The 20,984-nt window shown below is 39.4% G+C and overlaps 1 protein-coding gene across 1 annotated transcript in view; it reads left to right on the top strand.

Annotated features, from left to right (window-relative positions):
• The window catches only part of ARHGEF38 (Rho guanine nucleotide exchange factor 38), a gene marked incomplete at its 3' end in the record, with an annotated part of 152,975 nt that overhangs the window by 87,161 nt on the left and 44,830 nt on the right, over positions 1-20,984 (top strand). The window contains exons 4-5 of the mRNA XM_079920519.1: positions 13,012-13,159; positions 19,789-19,806. Coding sequence (XP_079776645.1) covers positions 13,012-13,159; positions 19,789-19,806 — 166 coding nt within the window. The remainder of the gene's footprint in view (positions 1-13,011; positions 13,160-19,788; positions 19,807-20,984) is intronic.

Below are 20,984 nucleotides of genomic sequence, written 5' to 3'. Positions count from 1 at the left end.
TGTGTGTGTGTGTGTTTTACACAGGACACCGATTGGCTTGGCCTCCTTCATCCTGACCAGCGAGGGCGGGGTGGAAGCTTCACACCTGCTCACTGGAATGGATGAGGCTGGCAGCGGGGAGACTCAGACACAGCAGTGAAAGGTCAGGGCATTTTATTCCAAATATTGGCAGTAACAGGAAAGCTGTCAGCTTTAGAAAACATGATAGAAAGAAAGGTGAGGGGTTCAAGGTCAAGTATACACAAATCCACACAGGAAAGGAAAATTCAGCAGAAGGAAGTCACCAGGATACAATTTGAAGGTTGGACCTCCAGTCTCCTGAGAGAGGTCAAGTTGGGTCCCAGCACTCCTAGGACTGATTTCTTGTGATAAAAAGAAAACCAGGGCGGCTTAGTAACAAGTTCTACAGTGCTGTTCCCTGAGGAGGAAGTGAAGTTCTAGGATGTGGAGCTGGCTCCTCGGGGTCAGTGGCTGAGCTGTGCAGTCAGATTTGAATGGAGCTGGGAAAAGTCAGACACTGCACAGAATACACGAAAAGACCAGAAATAAAAAGAAAGAAAGAATCCTTGTGCGTGTGAGAGTCCTGCGACTCCCTGAACATTTTTCCCAATTGCTAGGAAGCCAGAAGGAGAAGTCGTTAGCAGGAATGCAGAACTTCAGGGTGCACAAGAGCCCAGCAAGAGCTCGGCCTTTGGAGGCAGACCGATCTGCACCCTAACGCTGGCTCTGCCACCGCTACCTCCGTGGCTGGGGCAGGTCACTTGGATCCGTGAGGATTGCCCTTGCCTGCCTCGAATAGGAACTTCACCAAAAGGACTTAACCAAAAGAGGACTTTTTCTCTCACATAACAAGAAATCCATCACTCAATAGTCCAGGACTGAGACAGCTGCTTACTGGTTTCTTCCAGCTTCTTCCTTCCTAGTACTTAACTTGTGGTGTTTGGCTTCATGGCCTCAAGACGGTTAGTCCACTGCCAAGCGTGCTTCCTGCTGGTAGTGAGAGCAAAACCACCTCCTCCTGAGGCTTTTTTCATTTTGGGGGAATAGAAATCTTTCCCAGTGGCTTCTACCTATATCTCATGATTTCATTTTACACACACATTATTCCATTTCTCGCTCTCGCTCTCGCTCTCTCTCTCTCTCTCTCTCTCTCTCTCTCTCACACACACACACACACACACACTCGACCACCTCTAACTGCCAGAGACGGGGGGAAAGGTCAGTAGTTTTAACTGGGTGCATTGCTGGTCCAAATTGTATTAGTTTGGAAGATGGAAGAATGGATAAGCAACTGGCAACAGAAGGCAGATTCATTTGTTCATTTTTCCAGTGGGGATGGTCAGCCCTCCATGACAGAAGGGTGAGACAAAGGGTGTACACCTCTAAGACACAAGCTCCAATGGCCGGGGGGTATTCTTGTCTGTTTTGTTACTGTTGTATCACCAGCATCTAGAATAGTGTCCTCAATAATTACTTCCTGAATGAATGAAATGAATGACAGAGACAGTGATATGTATCCAGGACACTGGCTGGCATGCCGAGGGATCGCAGAAATTGTCGTTGTTCTTGTTGTTACCGGGTCTGCCTGTGGTTTTTCCCGTGCCATTTCCAGAGGCTGGTAGGTAGTGTAGAGCAACTGGTAGAGGCAAGCATTCTTAAGAGATGTTCTTACTAAGGTGGATAAATGGGGTGTCATGAGTTGGTCTAAGAACGGGGTCCTCAGCGTTGTAAATCTTGGGGAGTGAAAAGTTATTGTACCTTTTTCCAATCTAGCCAGCGGAAACCTTTTAACTTTCAACTCTCAGAGAACCAATGCTTTCTTTTTTTTTAATTATTAATTTATTACTTATTTTTGGTTGCATTGGGTCGGTTGCTGTGCGCGGGCTTTCTCTAGTTGCGGCGAGCAGGAGCCACTCTTCTTTGTGGTGAGCGGGCTTCTCATTGTGGTGGCTTCTCTTGTTACGGTGCGTGGGCTTCAGTAGTTGCGGCTCGCGGGCTCCAAAGCGCAGGCTCAGTAGTTGTGGCGCACGGACCTAGCCGCTCCACGGCATGTGGGATCTTCCCGGACCAGGGCTCGAACCCGTGTCTCCTGCATTGGCAGGCAGGTTCCCAGCCACTGTGCCACCAGGGAAGCCCCGAATGCTTTCTTAATGTGCTGGTTGTTATAAAGATTCCCACCTGAAGTTAAAGTATCCAGGAACTCAAATACATTCCTGAAGAGACCACGAGTTACCATCAAGATAAACAGCTTTACTCTTGAATGTTAGCACCGGACTAGTATTTAAAGAGCAACCAATCCAACCACCTCATTGTTCAGATGAAAAAGGTAAGAGCCTGATTTTCTCCAAATAGCATCACTAATTCTGGACACAGAAGGGGACCCCAGCTCTTCCTAATACAGGTCTTATTACGTATTATACATTGTCCATCTCTACCACCCACTAATGCTCCCCAGGTTGTCCTGCCCAGGTGCCAGGCCACCCGCTACTCCCAATGTGCTGGGTGGGTAGTGCCTCAGTGATGGAATGGCCTCTCCTTTGAGAGACCCCACCACAATTATGACTTTTTCCTCCCTGGCACTAGACACAGCAGTGGTCATGGGACAGGACCCCACAGTTCACTTTGGCTCCCTTCCTTTCTCTCTCTCTCTTTTTTTTTTTATGGTCGAGCTACCCTTATTGGTCTCATACCATTCCCTCCTAAAACCACTTCTCTGAAATTGCTGTTAGCATGTCATCAGAGACCTCAGAAATGTCAAATCCAATGAACACATTTTTCTGAATTTATCTTACTGCAGTACGTCTGAAAATTTTTTACCGAAAGATTCCTGAAGCCAAAAGAGAAATATCATGAGCCTCAGGGAACGTGGAGTTGTGACCCAAAGCCCCAGCCACAGGCATGAAATAATTTGGAGTCTTGTTTTGTCTTAAGAATTCACATAAATTTTCCATTCTATTTTTTCACATGAAAATAATTTTGCTTCAAATATCTTCATAAAATTGATACTCAGGAGACATGCTTGTTTTAATCCCATGGCAGCATGTTCCACTTGGCACCTGGGTTTGGTTTGAATTTCATAACCCTAACCAGGGTCCCTTGAGTACCCCTTAGTAGCCAGTGTTATCCCCAAGTGAGGCAGGAACTAAATGAGACTAAAGGCAAAGGATAGTGGCTTCTGTAAGCAGCATTTACTCTTCCAACCTCTTTCTTCTCACATCCCTCCTCATGTTGCCCTCCCCTGGAGAACAGAAGGAGGCTAAGAATGAAAGGAAGAAAACATGTACATGATCTGGCATTTTGGCTGGCTGAGCTGCTGCCTTGTTTAGTCCCATCCAAGAAGGCTGGGCTCCCATCCAAGGAGGAGAGGCAGACCATGGGGAGCTCTCCTAGTCAGTCTGGGTGAAAGCTGCCAGGAAAGCTCTTTCACTTGGGGATGGCATATTCCCTCACTCAGGGAGGCGACAGCCAGAGGCTCACTGCCCAGATCTCAGACCCTCTTTTCCCGGAATGGGTCATACCTACCCTCTGTCCTCAGAGTCATCCCACCCCCTTCTCTGTGTTCTGAATGCTCTGTCTTGACAATCAAGTTTTACTTAGAACTACAGAAGTTTCTTTGGGATAGATCTTAGATCATAATTGATGCTTGAGAATATTTTCTTCCAGTTTTATTGAGACATAATTGGCATATAGCACAGTATAAGTTTAAGGTGTACTGCATACTGATTTGATTTACTTACATCGTGAAGTATCACAATAGGTTTAGAGAACATCCATCATCTTATATAAATATAAAATTAAAGAAATAGAAAAAATTTTTCCTTGTGATGAGAACTCAGGACTTTTTTTTTAACATCTTTATTGGCATATAATTACTTTACAATGGTGTGTTAGTTTCTGCTGTATAACAAAGTGAATCAGCTATACATATACATATATCCCCATATTTCCTCCCTCTTGCGTCTCCCTCCCACCCTCCCTATCCAACACCTCTAGGTGGTCACAAAGCACAGAGTTGATCTCCCCGTGCTATGTGGCTGCTTCCCACTAGCTATCTGTTTTACATTTGATAGTGTATACATGACCATGCCACTCTCTCACTTCATCCCAGCTTACCCTTCCCCCTTCCTCGTGTCCTCAAGTCCGTTCTCTATGTCTGCGTCTTTATTCCTGACAGGACTTTCTTAACAACTTTTATATATAACATACAACAGTGTTAATCATATTTATCATGTTGTACATTACATCCCTAGTGCTTATTTATAACTGGAAGTTTGTACCCTTTGACTGCTTAAGATTTTAACTAAAATTCTCTTTTACCATCGTTGTAGTTGGTTTTTAGAGTTGAATTTATTACATATTTTTTCTTGCTAAAACAAGTAACTTCTTACTTTAAACCCTTTGTCTTAGTCAGTTTGGACTGCCATTAAAAATTACCAAAGACTGAGTAGCTTATAGACAACAGACATTTATTTCTTACAGTTCTGGAGTCTGGAAGTCCAAGATCAAGATGGCAGCAGATGTGTTTCCTGATGAGAGCTCTCTTGCTAGTTGCCTTCTCACTGTATCCTCATATGGCAGATACAGAAAGCTCCCTCTTCTTAAAACGGTCCCCCTCCCATGACCCCATATATATCTAATTACCTCCCAAAGTCTCCACCTCCAAATACCATCACATTTGGGGTTAAAGCTTCAACATATGAATTTTATGGGGGAAACAAACATTCAGTTCATAATACTCTTCATATGCAACAGTTCATTTAATATTTTCATAGAATTTTTGAATAAAATTTTATGGTAAAGAGGAGGGCCTTCAACTGGTATCTCTCAAAAAAAATATATATATATATATATATTTTTTTTTTTTACAGGAGAAGAGAAAAACTATTGATTAGAATAAAGTTCAGCTGGGATAAACAGGAAACAAAACAAAACTTTACTACCTTAAATAATATAGATATTTATTTCTCTATTATGTAAAAGTCTAAAGGCTTTGGGATTAGCAAATGCAAACTATTATATACAGGATGGGTAAAAAACAAAGTCCTACTGTATAGCACAGGGAACTATATTCAATATCCTGTGATAAACCATAATGAAAAAAATATGAAAAAGAATATATATGTATAACTGAGTCACTTTTCTGTACAACAGAAATTAAACAAAATTGTAAATCAACTATACTTCAATAAAATTTTTAAAAAACAAGCAAACCAACATAAATAACTCATGAAGATAAGATTTAATACTTAAGAACAGGCATCTTTGCTTTTTTCCCTTTCCTTTAGCTAGAAATTATTCTGTTCTATTGTTGTGGTTTTCAATAAATAGATTTGGCATTTAAAAAATAAAAAAGTAAATAAAGGCATGTATTTTAGGCCTGAATGGCAACTCTGCTCCACAAAGTTCTCTGGGATATAAGCTTCTTCTGGCTCACAGCTCCACTCAGCCTTACCTTCATGGACAAGGTAGTATTCAAGTTCCAGGTAGCAGAACAAGTGAAAGTATGGAGAAGAAGGGGTAAAGGATGAGCTAGCTACGTCATAAAGAAATTTCCTGGATATCGTCATAGGACACTTCTCCATATATCACATTGGTGGACTTTAATTGCATGGCCACTACTATTACAAGGGAGGCTGGGAAATGTAGTTTTTATTTGGGGCAGCCCAAAATTCATCGTTATAGAAAAGGGGGAGTACTGATACTGGGGGACAATAACAGGCTCTGTCACTCACAAACTTGTTCACTCTCTCTGCAGTATTTCTCACTATTTTATCCTTGGCTTTGCTGACACCCACCCTAGTTTTTTCTCCTTTCTCTCTGGCTGTAACTTCTCAAACTTTTCTGCAGACTCTTTTTCTGCTAGGCTCCCCTGAGTGTTAGTATTCCCAGCGTTTGGTCCTCATGCCCTCTTCTCTTCTCACTCCATGGACTTTCTTGCATGACCATATCAAATTCATGGTTTCTACTACTCAGGTTTTACATACCTACATCTCTCTTCCAGATCTTTTTTTTTTTCCTGAATCCCAGACTCATATATCCAATTTCATGAAGGGCCCTCCACTTGAATATACTATGGGTGACAAACTCAGTACATCTAAAATTAAACTCTTTGTCTTCCCACTAAAACACTCTATTTTGTCCTCATTGTCTATCCACATGTTTACTGAAACTGAATTCCTGAGATATACCTGGAGTTATCCTCTTCATCTTTCACATGTTCAATGTCCTTATTTTTTTTCTCTCTCTCTTCTCCTTCCTCCCTGCTTTTGCTTTAGTGGTTAAAACTAACATCTAATGAGAATTTGCACATGCCACCTTCTGATATAACTACATTACATATTTTAACTCATTTAATCTGCAAACAACCCTACCATTATGATTATTCCATATTTTGGATGAAGAAATTAAGGAAAAGAGAAATCAGGTAATTTTCCCAAATGTCACAACAGCAAACGGTAAAACCAGAATCTGAAACCAGGCAGTTGATTTTAGAGTACTCTCTCTTGACTGCCGTAACTTTCTGTTTTAGTCCTCATTATTTATTTCTTACATTATTATAGAAGCCTTTCAACTGGTTTCTCTTTTCCAGTCTCCCTAACTCCTCCCCCAAATTCCATCGTTCATATGATTAACCCCAGAGTAAACTTTCTAAAATACAATCTAATCATATTAATCTGCTGCCTAAAATCCATCAGCGCTTCTCCATCACCTTCAGGCTAAAGTTCCGGCTTCTTAATTATACACAAGGTCTTTCATGATCTGGCCCCTACTCACCTATATAGCCTCTTCTGAAACCTCCCCCCAGGTGTGGCACCAGCCAGCCATCGGAGACCACTTGCAGTTTTTGAGCAGAACCTGCTCCCTCCATGCATCTCTGTACTTTTGCACTCACTCATAACTCCTATTTCAAGGGCAGACTGTTATGGAAAGAGCTCAAAGTTTCTCAAGAGCAGAATGGATCACCCTCTGTGTTTTATAGCTACTGTCATACTTTTCACATAGCATGGGAAATGAGAATTTACTCTTCTCTCTCCCTTACTGGCCTCCATAAGTCACCTGAGGGAAGTGTTGGTTCTTTGTGTCTGCAGTACTTACCAAAGTACTCAGTGCATAATAGTCACTCATTAAATAGTTATCAAATAAGGCTGAACTAAATAAAGACTATAATTTCTTCACTCCCTTTTATGCCATTTTCCTGAACAAGGCCTACTGCAGGGAGATCTCTTGGATATTGTTGGTTTCACTCTGGCTTACTTACCTGTAGGGGAAGTTCATCTTGTAGTTGGGTCAGAATAATATAGAAGCCTATCACTTGGTATGGTACACCTTGGGGATGGACATGAGGGTCTGCAAGTAAAGTAGAGGTGGGCCAAGAAGAGGAACACATATATGTTTATATTAGTGACAGTTTACATTAGATGCCAGGACATAAAAGGTGTTCAATATCCCTGGAAGCTGTTTTTAAAGGACGTAACTGAGGGCATTTGAAAAGGTGCACTTTTTTTCCCCTCCTTTTGTATGGCAGTTATCCTGGGGAGAAGCCAATGCAGAAAGTCTTGGGTTGTAGAATTTTGAAAAAGAAGCACATGATAGTTAGATTTATTTCAGAGGATTCTGGTGATTTTGTGACAGGCAGCCAGAAGGGAAATTACCTTAGCTGGTCTTGGCTCAGTCCCTTCTCCAATCCTAATCATTCTTTCAAACCCACATACAGTAGACAGAACAGTTGTCCTTCACCACTGAAGAAATGCAGCCGAGAGTTACGTTACCGTGGAAACAGAATAATTTTTTTTTTTTTTTTTTTTTTTTTGCTGCAAGACATATCGCTTCATCTGCACTATTATGAAGCAGCATACATTGGTAGGGCTGGGAGGGGAATCAAATATTCTGCCCCCCAGTATTATACTTGGCCTCTGGGTGAATAAATGACTTTCAATTAGAGTGCTTAAATATCTTTTAACTTTAATCATTGTTATTAGAGGCCCAACAGAATTTTACTTGGAAAAGAGTAAAAAAATTCAACTCTGTGGTTCAGGAGAGAGCTATAAATTCTTTCAAACTAGACCACTTCTGTTAAAGAAAATATAAGGGAATTTACAATTAATGTTTTCATTATATGCAAAATAAATGCCTTTGTCCTTTGTGTTTTGACTATCTGACTTGATCCTACTGTGGATTTATGAGGTTGTCCAGACCTCTTTCATCCTTTGTCTCTACTCTGAGCTGCTTTGTAGTGAACACACATATTTATAATTTCATCCCATGTTGGGCTGCGGGTATTCAGATCCTCTCTTCCTGACATGCTGCTGAGCTCATCTGAGCCTTGACTCCCTTGCCCAGCCAAAGCCCTCGCTCCTGTTTGCTACCTGCCTCTGTGACTGGGAGGCTCACCTCCTCTTACGCCCAACCCTAAATTTAGCCACTGTCCTATTTTATTTTCTCCTCTTGTAACTACTCTCTTTCTTACTATTTGTGTTGCTAACTGTCGTGAAGAGTGAATCTGTAAGACCTCCACTGGCAGAAGGATCAATTCAGTAAAATTCCAGGAACCTAACAAGAATCCCTTATCCCTTCAGTTCCAAAACTTTTCACAGTCACTGCGTTTCCTTACAAGTCCAAAAAAGCACTAAAACAAAAACCAACCAAGCAAAACACACACACACACACACACACACACACACACACAGAGTCTAACTTTAATCACAGAGAAATCCCATAAATGAAAGGAAAGAAACATCTTTTATTGGCTGGATGGAAATTAGAAAATAATGTAATACTTTAAAAATACTAGTTTTTTTTTGTTTGGTTGGTTTTTTTGCAGTACGCGGGCCTCTCACTGCCATGGCCTCTCCCGTTGTGGAGCACAGGCTCCGGACACACAGGTCCAGCGGCCATGGCTCACGGGACCAGCCGCTCCGCAGCACGTGGGATCCTCCCGGATCGGGGCACGAACCCACGTCCCCTGAATTGGCAGGCGGACTCTCAACCACTGCGCCACCAGGGAAGCCCAATACCAGTGTTTTAATGAAAATAAAAATAAACAAATGGAACCTAATTTAACTGAAAAGATTTTGCACAGCAAAGGAAACCATAAACAAAACAAAAAGACAACCCACAGAATGGGATAAAATATTTGCAAATGAAGCAACTGACAAGGGATTAATCTCCAAAATATACAAACAGCTCAGGCAGTTCAATATCATAAAAACAAACAACCTAATCAAAAAATGGGCAGAAGATGTGAGTAGACATTTCTCCAAAGAAGACAGATGGCCAAAAAGCACATGAAAGATGCTCAACTTCACTAATTATTAGAGAAATGCAAATCAAAACTACAGTGAGGTATCACCTCACACTGGTCAGGATGGCCATCATCAAAAAATCTACAAACAGTAAATGCTGGAGAGGGTGTGGAGAAAAGGGGACTCTCGTACACTACTGGTGGAAATGTAAATTGGTGCAGCCACTATGGAGAACAGTATGACGATTTCTTAAAAAACTAAATATAGAACTACCATATGCTCTAGCAATCCCACTCCTGGGGATATATCCAGAGAAAACTATAATTAGAAAAGATACATGCACCCCAATGTTCACTGTGGCACTACTTACAATAGCCAAGACATGGAAACAACCCTAATGTCCATCAATGTATGAATGGATAAAGAAGATGTGGTACATATATACAAAGGAATATTATTCAGCCCTAAAAAAGAATGAAATAATGCCATTTGCAGCAACATGGATAGACCTAGAGATTATCATACTAAATGAAGTAAGTCAGACAGAGAAAGACAAATATCATATGATATCACTTACATGTGGAATCTAATAAAAAATGATACTAATGAACTTACTTACAAAACAGAAACAGACTCACAGATGGCGAAATGAAATTTATGGTTACCAAAGGGAAATGTGGGGGGAAGTGATAAATTAGGAGATTGGGATTAACACATACACACTGCTATATATAAAATAGATGACTAACAAGGACCTACTGTATAACACAGGGAACTATACTCAATATTCTGTAAAAACCTATACGGGAAAAGAATCTGAAAAATAATGGATGGAGATATATATATATATATATATATATATATATATATATAAACTGATTCACTTAGCTGTACACCTGAAAATTAGACAACACTGTAAATCAACTATACTCCAATAAAAATTTAATGGGGCTTCCCTGGCAGCCCAGTGGTTAAGACTTGGCCTTCCAACGTGGGGTTGTGGGTTCAATCCCTTGTCGGGAAGCTAGGATCCCACATGCCTTGTGGCTGAAAAGCCAAACAGAAGCAATATTGTAACAAATTCAATAAAAACTTTAAAAATGGTCCACATAAAAAAAAAATCTTTAAAAATAAATTTTAAAAAATGAAAAAATAGGGGCTTCCCTGGTGGCGCAGTGGTTGGGAGTCCGCCTGCCTGTGCAGGGGACGCGGGTTCGTTCCCCGGTCCGGGAGGATCCCACATGCCACGGAGCGGCTGTGCCCGTGAGCCATGGCCGCTGAGCCTGTGCACCCGGAGCCTGTGCTCCGCAACGGGAGAGGCCACAACAGTGAGAGGCCCACGTACAGCAAAAGAAAAGAAAAAATAAAAGTACTAGTGTTACAAATCTGGAGATAGTAGAGCAGCATTAGAAAGTAAGTGACATTTATAGAGGAACTTGTCAGTGCCAGGAGATTTAACGTCCACATTTCATTTAATTCTCAAATTCATCTCAAATGTAACTATTACTTCCATTTTACAAATGAGAGATTTGAGGCTCAAAGAATTTTTTTTTAAAGTCATTCCCGGGGCTTCCCTGGTGGCGCAGAGGTTGGGAGTCCGACTGCCGAGGCAGGGGGCCCAGGTTCGTGCCCCAGTCCGGGAGGATCCCACATGCTGCGGAGCGGCTGGGCCCGTGAGGCCACTGAGCCTGCGCGTCCGGAGCCTGTGCTCCGCGGCGGGAGAGGCCACAACAGTGAGAGGCCCACGTACCGCAAAAAGATCACTCATTGAAAGCTAAATTAAAATATAATTTCTACCTTTAAAGATCTCCAAATTTATTACAACTCCTAAAAAAAAAAAAAAAACAGTCATTCCCGAAGTTGCTTCACAAATCCTAAATGACAGTGATTTCTGATTCTGAGTCCAGTGTTCCAGGCAACTGCATCACTGTGTCCAGGGTCCAGCAGAACTCTGATGTGGGAAGGGCTAAAATCTAAGGGAAAAATGAGGAGAATATGGCCTCTAATCCTGGCTCTCCATCTCCTGACAGGACTTTGGAAAAATCATTTCTTTGTTTTAAAGTCAGATTTGTCCATCCTTATTTAATATGGATAAATAACCTCTTATCTCCTCATATGTATCAGGAGTTAGGCAGTTAATATATGCAAAACTTGTTGAAAATATAAAGTACACTTCTATATCTGTAGGAAGAATGACTTGTTACTATAATAGACCCAGATTAGCAGGTCCATTATCACTTCCAATCAGTTCAGTCCCAAATCATTATCAACCCCAAACTGGCAATGTTTTTGGGAGCAGATCTACCACATATTTCTTCTGTGTCTCCCAAATCATCTTAACACGTTCTGGGTTGAAGAGTGGATGCATTTTTATGTGATGAAGTGGTGATTAAATCAAACTATTCTCCAATATGTACTTGAGTCATCAGTTATAGACCCAATTTTATCATATATCAAAAAGGATTCCTTAAATACCTGGACATAATTAGCCCAGGTTGCTTTATGAACGGTCATAACACTGGTTCATAGTATTATGCAATTGATTTTTAAAAGGAATAATGACCAGTTCTTTCTATTATCACATAAAAGAAAATATTTTATTTCCCTCAAATCCACTGCTTGCCTTTCAGACTAACTCAGGAAATGTTAGTAAAATAAATAGCGAAAAATAATTTACCTAGAACCCAAAATTTCATTCTTCATGCCTCTAACAAATTGACAATAACTGCTCCATTTTGAGCATTTACTACGTATATACTATAATCTGAACTTTACATACCCTACCTCTTTAATATTATAATGACGCTGTGCAATTGGATCTATTACTGTCCACATTTTATAGATGAGGAAACAGGTTCAGAGAGCAAAAACTAACTTGTCCAAGTCATAATCTGTCCAAGTCTGTAGCACAGCCTGACCTGAACCCAGACAGACTGATTCTAAAGTATAGCCTTTAACTGGTGTCAAAGAAAAACCCACAGTGTAAGATTTGTGAGTTTAAGTTTTATTCAGGGACTTACTAAGGGCTATAAGGAGACGACCTCTCAGTGGCTCTGAGGAAACGACTCCAAAGAGGTGGAGGAGAAGCCAGTTTATATATGACTTTTTGGACTAGGAAATACACGCAATCAAACATACATCTTGCTGAAAGATTACTGCTAGTCACAAAGAACAGATATCTCAAGTTAATGATTTTAGTGCTTTTCTCTGTATGGGAAGATGTAAGAATCTCGGGTGATTGAAAGGCTTCCTGAGATATACACCCAACCATCTGAGGGTCTGTTTATCCAAAGCGACGAGTGCCTCATCCTGTTTTTCATCCTGAATTCCTCTCAGGGTGGGCAATTGCAGTGGGTGATGACTTACCCGCATAGAACCAGGTAGTGAGCAATGCCCTTTGTTTTTCTTTGTTTATCTTTGTTTACTCCAGAACCCTGCACACTAACCAAGGGCATAAGCTAAGAAAACCAGCTTTCTTTTCTTGCCCACCTCCATTAAGCTCATTATCCTTTGTTTTATAAAAGACAGGAGGGAAGGAATGAAAAAGGGAGAAGGGAAGGAGGAGGGTGGAAAGAAAAAAAGGAAGAAAAGGGAGGAAAGAAGGTCCCTCAGCGTCATCCACTAGGTTGTTGTCCCCCCTCAACAATCTAGGTATAAAATGGGGCTCATCCAACTTTTTAACACTAATCAATGTTGTCACAAAATAAATATGTGAAGTGCCAGTTTGGTCTGACTTGATGTCATCTTGCCTTTGTTTTGCATTTATCAGGAAAAGTATTCTTGCAGATTAAAGGGCCACTGGAAGATATTTATAAAATCTACTGCTATCACCACGATGAAGCGCACAGTGTACTGGAGTCCTATGAAAAGGAAGAGGAGCCGAAGCAACATTTGAGCCTCTGTATTCAGTCCTTAAAGTAAGGCCTTTTCGGGCTTCCCTGGGGGCGCAGTGGTTGAGAGTCCGCCTGCCCATGCAGGGGACACGGGTTCGTGTCCCGGTCCGGGAAGATCCCACATGCCGCGGAGCGGCTGGGCCCGTGAGCCATGGCCGCTGAGCCTGCGCATCCGGAGCCTGTGCTCCGCAACGGGAGAGGCCACAACAGTGAGAGGCCCGCGTACCGCAAAAAAAAAAAAAAAAAAAAAAAAAAGTAAGGCCTTTCAAATGATTTCCATGCACTCTCAGTCACCTAGCAGGGAACATTTTAACTGGATGTAGATGAAAGGTCTCCCATAAATCCTATGTTTTATGAGGCTTGCTGGGAGCTCTACTTTGTGTTCTCTTCATGAAAAGCTGACATGCCAGAAACCCTGATTGACTTGGTTTTTTTCCCTGCAAGGATGACTAAAAATAACATGGGAAAGATACGGGGCTCTGTAGAGATAGAAAAATGCAATATCAAAAAATGAAATGTAGAAGAAAAGCCCCTCTTAAAGCTGTTGTTACTTGCCTGCTCCCACCTAGGTCAAGTAATATGTGAAACAGCCTGTGTCACCATGGTCACAGGAGCACGTGGAATAATGAAGTTAGTGGGATGTCCCATGACCCTCTGAATGGCCCTTGCCATCCCCCAAACTCGCTGTGGGGAAGGAGGAGAGATTGGCAAAGCCAAGTCAGGCCCTGTTAAAGTTAGTTTCAGGAAAGTTAGTCATGTCTTCCTTCCTCATCTCTAAATTGTTGGTGGGAAGTGCTACCTAATGTAATTGTTTTTAATCTGGGAGAAATATCTATTCACTATAAAAATCTGAAAAAGGGAGTTCCCTGGTGGCCTACTGGTTAGGGTTCCGGGCTTTCAGCCCTGTGGCCTGAGTTCAATCCCTGGTCGGAGAACTGAGATCCCACAAGCTGTGTGTACGGCCAAAAAAAAAAAAAATCTGAAAAAAAATATAAGAAAGCATGAATAATATAAAAACCCTTACTATTCCATGTATTAATTCCTTTCTAACCATGAATTAAAAACCATAGTTTGCATTTTTTTCTGATCTTATTTATACACATAAATATGAACATGTATTTCAGTTCTTTTAAATGGAATTAGTATCTTACTGTATCTCCAGTTTTCTACCGAATGAAGCTTAAAGCCAAAATGTCCTCTCTACTCCACATCTTACCCAGTGGTTCTATTGTGGTATTTCACCTCTAAAGGTTATCCATTGTCAAATGGTCTTGATTAAGCTAAGAATTAACCAAGCAGAGAGAGCTATGGTGTATAAATCAACACACACCAACCAGTCTGATCCTCCCCTTTTATATACTCTATTGTGGGGGGGGGGGGGGCCAGAAAGGGGGGTCTAATGTGGTACAACTGAATTAAAGTGAAATCAGGAGGCTAAATGAGACTACTCTGGAGAAAAGCCTTTCCAAGCTAGAACTGGGACTGAAGATGGGTTTAAACTGGACCCTACAAATTTCTTTAAATTAACTTTATCGCCCTCTACTGGCCATTAAGTTATTGCAGTTCTTTAACCATTTTCATGCTGCGGAAAAGTAACAATTTCAAGTCACTAAATCGCAAGCATTTATTTAGCACCTGTGCTGTAATGAGCATAGATCTGGGTCCTGAAAATACAAAAATAAATCATACTTAAACCGTGTGCACAAGCAGCTCAATATGATCAGGTGATTCTTAAAGATAATATGTGATGAGTAGTTCCAGTTCACTATTTCTCCATTATTGCTGTTTAGTTCAATGTTAACAAATCAATTTAGATAAACCATAACGTTTCATATATTAGAAGCAACATCTTCTAAATTTACAGGTGCTTTATCCAAGGAAGAAATAATAGTGTTATCCTGGGTGTGAATGAACACCTTTCCTACCTTAAACTAGTGGCAAGATCTAATCTAATTAATGTCTATCTTGAGCCATTTTCCTTCTTCAGTTTCCAGAAATAAAAGAGAGAAATCTTATAGCAAGTGAACAAGTAGAACCTTGAATCATCACTCTAATCCCAGCCCCAGGTCTAGAGGTCCACACAGGGAGAGGATGTAGTTAATTTATTTGGGCAAATGCTTCTGACAGCTGCCCAGAAGTGGAGCTGTCTGTTCAGAGGGAGATGAACAATAGTTTATTATTCATTAAGCTGTTGACTCCTAAGAGAAAGAAATTAACCGTGCCAGAATATTCCATCAGGCAGTGTAGCTCAGTACCATACCCCGCTACAACAGCTAAAGCAGAAGTAATTTGGAAACTTCATAAAATACCAATTACTGAAAATTACTTTCAGACCCAAAGGCTTATTTGATCTTTTTCTGAAAGCCTTAAATTCTTGTCCTGGTGGTGTCCCCAATATTGTATATCCTGCCCTGTTCTGCTATTAGGGAATCATTTCAGGCATTGGAAGGTGCTAAGGTTTAGGAAAACACAAAATCCAAAGGAAGTAATATTGACAGGACTATTTCTTAAGGGAAAGAAAGTCAAAATAAAATAGTTTAAATTAGAGCTATTTTTCCCAAAGTTGCCTTTCCATGAAAATAAAGTTAATGATGAATTGTACTGGTCTGCCTGATAACTGAAAGCAGGAGAATTATTGACATTACTATGATACTGACCTCAATTGAGTTAAGCTTTAAATTCTGAGAAACAGGTTTTCAAACAGGTTTATAGGCCAAAGAGCATCTGGAACACCCCAAGGGCTTGGTTTCCCTTGCCAAGTAATCAGTCAAAGCTATTACTGGGGCTCTGCCTTTTCCTTGTGGCTAAATAACAGAGCCCAAGCACAGTTGCCAATTTCTAATGAATATTAGGTGTGGCCTCCATTTTCTACCCTGCTGAGGGGTATTGGAACAACTGGATTTGAAGCAGTACCCATGAAGAAGGTGGCTCCGTGCCTCAGACGGTAAAGCAGATTTTAAAGCAACAGAAGTTGCATTTTATCCAAAATTAAAATGTTTATTGAGGGCCTAATAAATATTTATTATAGGTACTAGATAATGTTGAAAATATCTTTTTTTTTTCAAATATATAAACATAGTTCTTGCCTCCTGGGAACATACCTTCTAGTTGGTAAACAAAACCATCTGGAAAGCTTAATAATAATACAAGAGTTAATTTAAATAACACACCAGAAGCTGTCACGGTGAGGTTCAAGACTAACTTCCAAAAGGAGAGTAGAGAGATTTCCTGGTTCTGTAACCAAGAGATTGATTTCATAACATTTGGCTATTCTTTGAAGCCCATTATCTTTCAAAAGAGCAAATAATATTGGTATCCAGAAAGTAATTTTGAATCCCTTTGAAACGTTTGGGCAATGTTTCATTGTGTGCGAGTTTCCCTACTTTGGACCCACCAGGGATGTGTAATAAAAGTGCAACTGCCTATGCTCTGCTCCAGACCAAAAAAAATTAGGATTGCTGGGGGTCCACTCCATGAATCTGCGCTTTAACAAACACCCTTGGGTGATCATGGACACACACTCCAGTGAAGATCTACTTTAGAAGGAGAAATCATGCCCATGGTACCCACTCACTGCTTTCCCTGAAGCACACAGGCTGTTTTCATGACTATAGATACAATCCAAGCAGTAATTTCAAGGTTTAGAAACCTTAAGAAAGAAAAGACTAAAACAATCTAGAAGCACAATCCCACATCTGCATCTACAGCTTATAAATTGGAAGTCTGCAAGTTTTTTATTTATTCAACAAGGAGTATTTACGGCGTCACATTAGTGACCTGTAAGATTACATGGAATACTGATTTAATACAGTTTCTAAACTTATGGAAATTATTTGCTAAATGCCTAGTTACTTAGCCTCTTTGGGGTTATTTAAGGTTTCAGCTCTGCATGAAGAAAGTGAAAAATAGAATAGCTGTGAATGCAAGTGTAGCTATAATTAGAATAGTCTGTCTGCAGCCTCCTTTATCTGTTTTCCTAGTTATAAATACCACCAAATCCCTGATGCCTTTCAGAGGCCCTAAAGATTTGTTTATTTGTAATAGAAAAAGAATGAAGAGGCTTTTCCAAGTTTTTTGGTAGGTAACCGGAAGATGCATTTCTAACTTCATGTCTAGCTGTTATAAATCTATCTACATTTTTCTTCTTCCTAACTGAGGCCACCATCCTCAGGAGGAAAACTTCTAACTTCTAGTCATCTGGGTGCTTTGGCTGCTTATATTACTGCTATAGCTTTTCCATGCAGGGAAGCTAAAAGCTCATGCAACATGACATCAAAGGAATAGATTTCAATTTGTCCACCACAGTTTATATTTCTTAATATTATTCTAGTGGGGTGTTCCAAGTAAAAATTAAAATCACTTTTGGAAACTCTTTCAGTTCTTTATTACATGACATCATGTTTGAACAAAGACGATAATCCTTAACGGAATAGTCACGAAAAAACTATTGTAACTTTGAGTCAAATTATAATGACCCCACGAGGGTGTAAGGTGGGGTGGTGGATATATTATTACTTTACCCCCCAAAGGGGTAAATGGACCCAAGTTAACTTTGTCCTTCCTGGAATGTCCTTGGCTGGGGTTAACTTCTGGAAAGTTTTAGCCTAAAAGGGAGATTTTTTAAAATGATAAGCAAATAAAAAGGAGATGTTATAACATAATGCTACTATTCCACTGTTGGAAAACCTCAGGTTCCTTTTCATAAAATGTTATATTTACGTTAAACACAGTGTTTAATATATGTTATAATATGGAGGTTTTATTTGGTTGAAGTAAATGGAATAGAAAGAAAAAATTTTCCATGTCTTCTCTAGGAGTTAGAAGAACAATCTTTTCTTTCAACTTCAAAGTATGTGTTTTGGTTCCAAAGTGATTGCATCTTTCACTTGTTTGTTTTCATAGAAAACTGCATTCTTATTTTTATTCAACTTCCATCCCAAATTTTCTGATCTATGACTTGCAGAGCAAAATAAGAAAAGGAAATTCCTTAATAGAAGGGGATAGAAATTGGGGAAAGAATGTGAGCTTAAAGAAAATGAATGGAAAGAAATACTGGGCAGGAGGGTAGTGGTGGTGTACTTTCTTTCATTGAGATAGAAGAGTTCTTCAAACAACAGTTAATAATTGTTTGAAATTGAAGCACCTGCTGATTTTTAAAAATTTATAATCCTCCGTTGGATTTCCAACTGGGAGGTCTTGGATTCAGCAAAACCTAGTTATTTCAAGATGTCTAGGGATCCATTCATACACTGTCTGGAGAGCGAAGGGATACTTGCTATACATATATGTATACCATTGTTTTCCACATATATAAAGTACTGGGATTAATTTTTTTTAATTAAGCCCATGAAAATTTATGAAATTCAGCATAGGTAGTTATTGAATTTTTTCTCAATCATTGAATATGAAAAGACCATCTACTATGATGTGATGGGATCACGACATTTTTTTTTGTATTGAAAACATTCATTGTGTTCCAGAAAACTGGAAACCAGAGGTCAAGGTGATCAGTTTATTAATACAGGTTATTACTTTATTTCTCTATAGCCACATGAGGCTTTCAGAGAGAAGTTCCTATCTCCTTTATTCTTGAAATTTAACTTGAAAGATTCCCACTTTTTTATTGTTAAATTAATTAATTTGACAAATACATTTTGTGCTACTGTGTGCCAGTCCGTTTTTCAGGTACTGGGGCTACAACGGAGAACAAAGCAAGGATAAATCCTTGCCCTCCTTGGCATCGGGGAGCGGAGAGATAGACAAGAAACCAAGTAAACATATAGTATGTTAGAAAGTGACAAAGCGTTATGGGGAGAAATAAAGCAGGGAATGAGAATCAAGAGTACAGTGGGAGGCAGGTACAATGTTTAAGAGGCTGGTCAGGGAAAGCATCACTGGGCAGGGGCATTTGAAAAAAGACCTGAGGGAGATAAGGAAGGAGCCATATAGATATCTGGAGGAAGGGCAGTCAAGCAAGTGCAAGGACCTCAAGGCAGGAGCCTGTGCTTTGAAAAGAGCGAGGAGGCGCGCAGTTGCCACAGATGGGGAGAGTAGCTGAACTATGGGAAATGAGGTAGAGAAGATATGGAAGTAGAGGCAGATCGCGTTGCCTTGGAAGGACTTTAGTTTTGCTTAAGCAAAATGGAAGCCACAAAAGCTAGCAATGCCAAGTGAAAGTTTTTACGGGAATTATCTAATTGAATAGGTGAATTGTTTATAATCTATCTAGCTATCTATATATATAAAAAACACTATAGACAGATATTATAAAGCACCTGATAGTAGTTTTCTGCAAGTCAGTAACACTTTCCTTTGTAATCTTATCTCAATTTCTCCTAATTACTATGTTTAATAGATTTTTATTTCATAATATAAAGATTAACATTTAAATCCATTTTCAAATGACTAAAATTTACTAACTATAATCTGAATCAACAGTTTTTAAACCTTATACAAAGTGTGAAACAAATATGGTGGATACATACTAAAATAAAGTTTTAGGGATATTATAAAACTAATTCTATAAAACCTTCATGAAAATGACTTATTACATTATTTTACATAATAAAATTTTAAAACTTATATAATGTTTGCTTATTACCTCAAATATCTCGATTTACATGAATTTACTTTTATTTTTCCTTTTCTTACAGGAAAATATACATGCAAGAGTAAGTACTTTTGTTTAAACAATAGATATCAGATGTTAAAATCATGGGGAAAAGCTGATGGATATTTCTGTGCAAATCAGAATTTTTAGTTTTTACAATGATATTCATCGCTTTTAATAAGTCAAGATTGCAAAGACATTTACCCTAGATATTATTGGTGCATTTATTTCCAATTTGTCTGAGATGATCTTACATATTAAATTATTATTATGTGTACCTTATTAAACTTTTTAGAAGAATCTTGGGATATAATTTACTTAAGTCACAAGTTTGTTGGTGCCAGGAACTCTTTGGGAACTGCTTATCACACATATGTTTAGGAATCACTTTAATGTGTCCAAAAATATTTCTTCCTAAGGACATTAGTCTAAAAATTCTCAGATTGATACCATAATGTTTTTGAAGGTTACATAGATTAATGTGTAAAAGAAAAGCTTCCTTATGCATTACAGTAAAATATTCTGTTTCTTCTGATTTGGACTCTGATTCACAGAGAAAAAAATCATACACACACATACATAGCATGAAAATGAAATATTAAGATGAAATAATTGGTTACTAGGACAATATAGAAATTATCTTATAAAAGCAACACACACATACACATACTTTGCAAGATGTCCATTTTTATAGAAGAACAGCATGTCTGGTCTGACTAATATTGAAAAGATGATATTGATTTGAATATGAAGTCAAATCTACCAGGACTTAAAAAAGCACGTGTTTGCCTTAGCATGGTCAGGAGCTATCTAAAGTCCTGAGTTCCTAGTCTGCTTGTGCGTGTGTGTGTGTGTGTGTGTGTGTGCGTGTGTGTGTGTGTACCTTCTAAACTCCTGAAACTTTACAAGAAATACAAAATTTACAAAATAAAAATTATAGTAATTTAAGCTGTACATATCTGCCATTCATGCTTTGGTGCAGAGCAACCTTGAGGAAAGACAGAATTCCAGGGTGAGGTAGAAGAGTCAGGCATCATACAGGAGACCTGTAGACTAAGGTTTTATACCCCAGCCAAGCTGAGAAGTTAGTTTTTGGCATACCAAACAAGCACCCAGTTCTCTCACTTTATAAGCCTTTTCTTTCAAAAGGAAAAAAATATCCTATAGTATAGACAGATATGATTAGATTTGTTCAAGACCATTTGAATTTGAAGAGGAGTATAATAGAATAGGGCCTTT

The sequence above is a fragment of the Stenella coeruleoalba genome, assembly GCF_951394435.1.
Source record: "Stenella coeruleoalba genome assembly, chromosome: 4".
Lineage (NCBI taxonomy): Eukaryota > Metazoa > Chordata > Mammalia > Artiodactyla > Delphinidae > Stenella > Stenella coeruleoalba.
The sequence above is the reverse complement of the archived record's forward strand: the minus strand, read 5'-3'. Positions and strand labels throughout refer to the sequence as shown.